This window comes from Olea europaea, chromosome 1, assembly GCF_002742605.1.
Source record: "Olea europaea var. sylvestris chromosome 1, O_europaea_v1, whole genome shotgun sequence".
Taxonomy (NCBI): domain Eukaryota; kingdom Viridiplantae; phylum Streptophyta; class Magnoliopsida; order Lamiales; family Oleaceae; genus Olea; species Olea europaea.
In genome coordinates, this window is record NC_036237.1 from 1,688,547 (window position 1) to 1,697,393 (window position 8,847).

General features: G+C 38.8%; 1 protein-coding gene across 1 annotated transcript in view; it reads right to left on the reverse strand.

The window, feature by feature from the left end:
• The window catches only part of LOC111402769 (probable cyclic nucleotide-gated ion channel 20, chloroplastic), a 22,922-nt gene that overhangs the window by 6,453 nt on the left and 7,622 nt on the right, over nucleotides 1-8,847 (reverse strand). The window contains exons 4-5 of the mRNA XM_023031107.1: nucleotides 1,058-1,332; nucleotides 746-749 (exon numbers count right to left, since the gene is read on the reverse strand). Coding sequence (XP_022886875.1) covers nucleotides 746-749; nucleotides 1,058-1,332 — 279 coding nt within the window. The remainder of the gene's footprint in view (nucleotides 1-745; nucleotides 750-1,057; nucleotides 1,333-8,847) is intronic.

An 8,847-nucleotide genomic window follows, 5' to 3' on the forward strand; every position in this document is an offset into this window, starting at 1 on the left:
ACAACAATTCCTTTAGTTGTGTTTTTCTGGTCTACACTGTTCTATATACAAGTGACTTTCTATTTCTTTTTCTTTTTCTTTTTTTTTTTTTCTTTTTTTTGCGAAATTATACATGTTCCAATACTATCTGTAAATCCATGATTAGGATCTAACTTATATACAAAATATATTTCCTCTTGGAGAGGGCTAAGGAGAATTCTTTACTGAGGGGATTTGAGGTAGGAGGGGAAAGGGTTTCTCTCTTGCAGTTACTATTTGCCTAAAACATTTGGTTCTTTTTTAAAGCTTCAGATGCTCATTTTCATATCATCCTAGGACTTTTTAAAGTTTTCACCGATAGGGGAGCATTTTCACATTTATTTTTTGCCAATATCACTTTGTGTTTTAGGAGAGTTTTGAAGGGTCATTATGATACCTCCTAAGAAGTTTATCACATCTATCCATGTACGGTCTCAAGATAAATATGAATGGAGACATACTAGGTTGTACATTGGACATGTCCCAACAGACAATATTTCAGATATTTTGGGACGAATTGTAATGAACTGTTTCCAGAATTAGATGAATGCCTCACTATGAAAGCATTTTCTCCTACTTTCTAGACTTTGATTTTCGATAATTCTATGTACATATTGAAATGTAATCACGTAGAATATACAAACATAATAATTATTAATTAACTTCCCCTTCATGGTATCAGGGCCCCATTATCAAAATCTGGGATTCATCTTTTTTGTTGATTAACCAGACTTCATTCGTGGTATCTCAGAAGATAATTTTCATAGTCACATTTGAGATAAATGAAACCTACACGAGACAAGTTTCTGGTTCGAAAAAGAGGTCTATCATCCAGATTACATCTCATTGACACGACGGGAAAAAATCTTATACATTGGGCGAAATCAGTGAAGTATTTCTTCACAAGTAAAGGCAAGATGGGATATTTGGAGGGCTAAAAGAAGGGTCCAGATCTGGCTGATCCTGGTTATGATGTTAATACTGAGTTTTCAAGCATAGAAAATAATATAACAGTTCAGATAAGAGGAAATAAACTAACTAGCAACTATAACCTTGGATTTCAAGTTGGTGATGAGTCATTAGCATCCATATTGTCACTTCCATCGTGCATTGATAATGATGGATTGATGAGTATAATAAAGAACAAGTTTTCAACTCGATTGTTAAAAATAACAAAGTACATGAGAAACAATAAGAGCAGTGGGAATAAGTTACCTGAAGGAGCATGTGAAGTAAGTAAATGAGGTCAGTCAAGCTCCTCAAAATCACAATTGTTGTTGTCAAGGGGCCATTTAATACTATGCACTTGTTATCCTGGTCCACAATAATAAAATGTAAACTTGAGAGGGCATAGTTCATCAGTAATGTAATTTTAGTCATAATATTTAGGCAACAAATTGACAAGTGCAAAGTGACAAACACTAATGTGTGATAGCAAGAATGAACCTAATAAAAGCTTAAAGCATTTTTTAAATATGCATATAAATATCTCCGGCCTAAAAGAGAAACAGGAAACAGGAGGTAAATCATAGATCACCATGCACAAGAGCATGTACTAGCGAGCACACAGACATGAAAATGGAAAAGAATATGAAGTTGCCAACACCTATAAGGGCTGTATAAAAACACAAGCAAACGAAGATATGAGAGGTGTACAAAAACAAAGTCAAACACTATTTCAATCATCCAGCCCACAACCACCACTAGCTCCCCTCACCCTATCCCACCCACACAACATCCTTCAAAAAAAAGAACAAGAAGAACAAGCAAGAATCTTCCTACAAGTGGGTATGATATAAGTTTTGAGCATTAGCTATCATTACCTAGACTATGAAATATCTTGCATATGTTTAAACAGAAAAGGGAAAACATGGTAGAAGAAAAAACAAGGAAATAAAACAGAAGGAAGAAAAGAAAAGATGTGCCGATGTCTATGTGCATGCAACTGTATGTGGGAATGAGAGATGTAAGTCACTGGTCAGCTTCCCATGAAGTTGGACCAGGCATTGAGTGGCTGAACAATACTTATAGCCTGTTTGTCTCCCATTATGGGAGAAATTATAGAGTTTTAAATAGTATTTTTTGAAGAATGTGTGGTTAAAATTTAAAGAAATTTTATTGGTTTGTGTGTAGAATATTTTATTGTGTGAATGTGTGGTAAAGAATGTTAATGTAGCAAACAATTTAGAGGCTGTCTGTTCCTACTTTTTCCCTGGATTTTCATTGAAAATCTGACCCTTTTTTCTCCAATGGGACCCACCCATGAGATGGTGGGTCAGAAGTTGCGTATCGAGGAAAATGAAGTAGTCATACAAGCAACAACTCAAGCCCAGCTGCCACAATAAACATTGCCAGATTTTGTGCCTCCCATGACTCTAGGATCAGTTTTTATTTCTATAAATATTGCAATTTATTACTTTGTATATTTCCTTTTCAGATACATATTCTGTATGCCTAAAATTAGGCTTCTCGGGCTGTATATAGGCTTCTCGGGCTGTATATATACACAGAGCATGAATAGAAATTTAAGTGTTCAGAATTCAAAATTCTCTATATGGTATTAGAGCCACAAGCCTCTAGCGAGTGTATTTTCTTTCATCCTTCCTGTGACATGGCTGCCATTCCTGCATCTTCCATTGATTCTCCAATCATCACCATCAATGCCGCAACCACCACAAATGAAAAACTCACCCCTTCTACCTTTCCCTCAATGGAGAGCTCAGTTTGACGCATTGCTCACTGGCTATGACCTCATTGACTTTGTCACTGGGGTAAAAAAATGCCCTGTCATTGATGAAACAAACTCCGCTGCCTCCAAAGCTACGAACTCCCATTGGGTTCACCGAGACAAACTCATCCTCCACGCTATACTTGCCTCCACCTCCACCACTATTACCCCACTTCTTACTGCATGCAAATCATCTCACGAGGCTTGGACTGCACTTATCCGTTTATATGAGAGTAAATCACGAACACATGGGATGCAACTCAAGGAGGATTTGACCTTGATCGCTCGTGGAAATCGCACGGTGACTGAATTCCCTCAAGTAATCAAAGTGATGGCCGATGAACTCGCAATCATTGATCATCCTGTTTCGGATGATGACTTAACCCTCTACATCCTCAATGGATTGGGTCTTGAATTTAGAGAAATTGCATAACCCATTCGTGCTCGTGAGACGTCTCTGAAATTTGAAGAAATACATGATCTCCTTGTAGGTCATGAGAATTACCTTCGACGACTGGAGAATCAATCGGCAACCATCTTTGTCCCAACTACTAATTACTCCCATCGACAAGGAGGAGCACCTGGACAACATAAACAAAGTCCTAAATATTTTTCCAACAAGCCTCGTAGCAACATTGGACACAACAAAACTAGGCCCTCAAATACGGGCCACAGGAAATACAAGCCCAAATGCCAATGGTATGATCAAGTGGGCCACACGACTAGGAGCTACCCCAAAATGTCTTCATGTGATCTCCAGGTAAACTGTGCAGCAACCTCCCTAGGAAAAAATCAAAAGTGGCTAATCGACTCGGCGGCATCTCACAATATGACCATTGATCTCTCAAATCTGTCGATTACTTCTGAATATGGTGGCATCGATGAGGTGGTAATTGGTGATGGATTAGGTTTGCCTGTATCTCATGTTGGCTCATTATCTCTTGCATCATCGAATCGTGTTTTTCATTTATGTGATACCCTTTGTGTTCCCACAATTCAAGAAAACCTTATTTCTATTCACAACTTTACCAAGCATAACAATGTTTACCTTGAATTTCATCCTAATTATATTTTGGTGAAGGATCGGATCACGGGGACGACACTACTCAAAAGCGAATGTGAAGATGGAGTATACCCATTCCCGGAGAATCTAGCAGCAAACTCCAAAAATGCCATTGCCTATGTTCATGAACGCACTACAACTGATGGATGGCATAAAAGACTTGGTCATCCATTGTAAAAATTTGTCCATCATTTAATTAATGCTTTTTCTTTACCTGCCAATAAGAATGGACATTTATCACTTTGTACTTCATGTTCTCAAAATAAAGCTCATCGTCAACCGTTTAATTCTCATGGTCTCACTAGCACTACTCCCATAGAATTAATTTACACAGATGTTTGGGGTCCATCTCATGAAATCGGTATCAATGGTTCAAAATATTATGTTATCTTTGTTGACCACTACACCAAATACATATGGCTGTATCCTACGACTCATAAATCCAATGTTCAAACCATTTTTCCGCAATTTCGAAATCTTGTGGAAAATAAGTTTAACACAAAAATAAAGAGCCTTTATTCTGATAATGGTAGAGAATATATTGGTCTCAAATCTTACCTTTCTGATCATGGGATTAGTCATTACACAATAGCTCCCTATACTCCTCAACAAAATGGGATGTCTGAAAGACGTCATCGCCATCTTGTTGAGACTGGTCTCACCTTACTCACAGATGCTCACATGACTCTCTCATTTTGGCCGTATGCATTTCAAACCGCTGCATATTTCATAAACCGAATGCCTACCTCAACATTGAACAATAAATCTCCGTTTGAAAAATTGTTCGTGCAAACCCCAAATTACATTAAACTCAAGCAATTTGGCTGCCTATGTTATCCTTTAACTAGGCCATATAACAAACATAAACTTAAGCCCAAAGCCCAACCATGCATTTTCGTGGACTACTCTCAATCACAAAACGCACATCTATGCTTTGAGCCCATTACTCGAAAGCTCTTTCACTCTCAGCATGTCATCTTTCACGAAGAAATTTTCCCTTTTCAAAAGGTAAATCTTACAAGTTCCGTAAACCCCTCATCTCCATCGGACAAAGAAAATTCCCAAGTGACAATCTCGTTGCCGAAAGTCCTGTTAACTCCACTCCGAGCTCTAGAATCCCCGGTATTGGGTGCTGAAGTCTCACCATCGTCTGCGAATGGGTCACTTCGTGAATCGCCTCCTCTCTAGGTAAGTAACCCCTCTTTCATTACCTTGATTTCAAAACAAATTTCTCCATCAGAAGTGCATGAACCTGATGTTTCTAAGAACAATGAAGTGCACACTCACCGCATGACTACCCAATCCATGAACAATATTTATAAACCAAAAAAATCTTTTGTAGTCACTAAGCATCCTCTTCCACCATCCTGAGAACCAACAAGTGTCACTGAAGCACTCACTGATTCACGATGGTGTGATGCCATGTCCTCTGAACTAACTGCTTTAATGTGCCACAATACATGGCAACTTGTTCCATCTCCGAATGATTGTAATATTGTTGGGTGTAAGTGGGTGTTTCGGATTAAGAGGCATGCTGATGGATCTATTGATCGCTTCAAGGCCCGACTTGTGGCAAAAGGTTCAATCAGAGACCAGGGCTTGATTACAAAGAGACATTCAGTCCTGTTGTAAAACCAGTCACCATACGTACTGTGTTAACCCTTGCTGTTATGCAAGGGTGGTCTCTAAGGCAATTAGACGTCAATAATGCCTTTCTTCGTGGGCATCTCTCTGAAAATATATATATAAAGCAACCACCAGGTTTCAAGAATCCAAAAAAACCAAATCATGTTTGCTGTCTCTCAAACGCAATATATGGGTTAAAACAAGCATGACATTTGTTGCAAGCATTATTGATCAACTTGGAAAAAAATTCTCCATCAAGGACTTGGGATCATTACATTTTTTCCTTAGTGTTGAGGTAATTCCTACAAACGACGGTTTGTTTCTAACTCAGCATAAATATATCCGAGACATACTTGCTAAAACAAGTATGGATGGAGTTAAGGATGTCACAACTCCTCTATCGACCTCTATTTCTCCAAAGCTAGCAGATGGTTCATCATCAGTGGATTCAACAGAACATCGAAGAGTGATTGGAGCATTGCAATATCTGTCCTTAACAAGACCTAATATCAGCTTTGCAGTGAATAAACTCTAACGATTTATGCATTGTCCCACAGAAACTCACTGGAATTCCACTAAAAGACTACAGCGTTACTTGAAGAACGCTATTTTTCATGGCATCAATATCAGAAAGACATCAAACCTAACGCTCACGTGTTTCTCAAATGCTGATTGGGCTGGTAGTTTGAACGATAGAAAATCAACTTCAGCTTATCTCCTCTTACTTGGTACCACACCCATTTCATGGAGCTCCAAAAAGCAACGTGCCATTGCACGTTCATCCATGGAAGCTAAGTATAGGGCTTTAGCAATAGTTGCAGCAAAGGCCATGTGGCTGCTATCTCTATTACAGGAAATGAAGTTCACATTACCACAGCCACCTTTACTCTTATGTGATAATTTGGGAGCAACACAGCTAAGTTTTAATCCTGTCCAGCATTCAAGGATGAAGCACATCCAAATAGACATTCATTTTGTGCGAGATTTGGTTGAGAAAAAGATTCTTAAAGTTCATCATGTTCAGACTAATGACCAGCTTGCAGATTTACTCACCAAACCACTTTCAAGACAAAAGACAGACTACCTAAGAGACAAGATCAGCCTATCCGATGGTAGCCCGTTCTTGCGGGGGCGTATCAAGGAAAATGAAGAAGTCATACAAGCAACAACTCAAGCCCAGCTGCCACAATAAACATTGCCAGATTTTGTGCCTCCCATGACTCTAGGATCAGTTTTTATTTCTGTAAATATTGCAATTTATTACTTTGTATATTTCCTTTTCAGATACATATTTTGTATGCCTAAAATTAGGCTTCTCGGGCTGTATATATACACAAAGCACGAATAGAAATTTAAGCGTTCAGAATTCAAAATTCTCTATATTGCGACGGCTAACAGCCATAAAGTTGCTACAAATCTGGGGGGAATCTCTTCCAGACAAGATCTTAATTTGTTAAATGATGACAAACAAGGACTTATTTGGTCTCTTGGGATCTTTGATCAATCTGTGCATTAATTGGAACTCCAAAGTTTCAAATTAGGTTGAAAGATATTTCAGAAAACTCTAAAGACAGGAATGTATTTCCAAGCTCAATTGGAATGACCACCCCGATTCCAGCAAACTAAACAGAAACAATCAAAATCTGCCATTCTGTATCCCTATTCCTCCAAAACAACACCTTAGAAGCAAACACCCCAAATTAAATTAAACAACAGCAAAAAGGAATGAGCTCTCAATGTAGACTTGTTCCATACAAAATGCTTGGCTACTTATTCACAACTTCATAAATTTTTTGAGCTTAAAAGATATCACATTTGCTTTTCTTTTGTTGATATATTTGTCAATTAGATGAGTAATTAACGCATAGTTGTAATTGGTAGAAAATTGCTTAGTTTCCATTTGTATAGCTAACATTCAGCCGTGCAATTTGCCTTATTATTCCTATATATACAAAGGAACCCTCACAATGAGGATTATCGAGTCAAAGGATAAATTGAATACCTTGACATGGTATCAGAGCGATAATTCTGAATTTCTTCGTGGTTTCTCGTGCGATAGAGTAGGTCTTCAGTGGTGTCGGAATTTTCCTACTGCGATAGAGTCGGTCTTCGGTGGTGTCGGAATTTTCCGACCTCTTGAGTGCTGTCGGCGTCTTCGGTGGTGACTGGCGACGTCTTCTTTGAGTTCTGTCAAGACTCTTCATTTGGGTCCTACGTGGTGTCCGATTTTTTGGACTTCTTTGGTGCTGCCGACGTCTCCTGTGGTGGCTCCCGTGGTGGCCGAGACCGTGCGGTGAACGTGGAGGCCGAGATTGGTGCGGTGAATGTGGAAGCAGAGACTTGTATTGGTGCGGTGAACGTGAGGCCGAGACTGGTGAACCCGACGTGAATTAGAGGTTTGATATTAACCTCTGTTTATTGGGCTAAGTAATCCATTGTTTAATTTGGGTCTTAAAGTTTACTTGGGCTCGGTTTATATTGGGCTTTCTACTGGACTTTGGTTTTGCTGAATTTATATTGGGTTCTTTTGTTTTTAACTACGTACATCATGTCAACCAACATGTCTGAAACTTTCGGTGTGCGATTCACGGGTAAAAATTATTCTACATGGGAATTTCAATTTCGATTATTTGTTATGGGAAAAGATTTATGGGGTCACATTGATGGAAGTGACCCAGCTCCTACTGAGAATATTCAATTGGGCAAATGGAAAGTGAAAGATGCTAAGGTTATGACATGGATTTTAGGATCTGTTGATCCTATGATTGTACTAAATCTAAGACCTTATAAGACTGCTAAAGAGATGTGGGAGTACTTAAAAAAGGTCTACAATCAAGACAATACAGCTAGACGATTTCAATTGGAGTATGAAATTGCAAATTACACTCAGGCCAATCTCAACATCCAGGATTACTTCTCTGGGTTTCAAAGCTTATGGGGTGAATTTGCTGATATTATCTATGCTAAAGTACCAGTTGAATCTCTTGCTGCCGTTCAAACTGTACACGAGCAAAGCAAGCGAGACCAGTTTCTAATGAAGTTACGTCCAGAATATGAGGCAATTCGCTCAAATCTAATGAATCGTGATCCGTCCCCTTCTTTGGATGTTTGTTTTGGGGAGTTACTTCGTGAAGAGCAGCGTCTTACAACACAGGCCACTATTCAACATCAACATATGACCTCAGATGCTGTCGCTTATGTAGCTCATGGCAAAAACAAATGGAGAGACATGAGAAAGATTCAATGCTTCAGTTGCAAGGACTATGGGCATATTGCTACTCATTGTACCAAAAAGTACTGCAATTATTGCAAGAAGTCGGGACACATTATCAAAGACTGTCCTACTCGACCTCAAAATCGTCAAGCTAATGCATATCAGGCTACTATCAGGCCACCAACTTCTGAGACATCA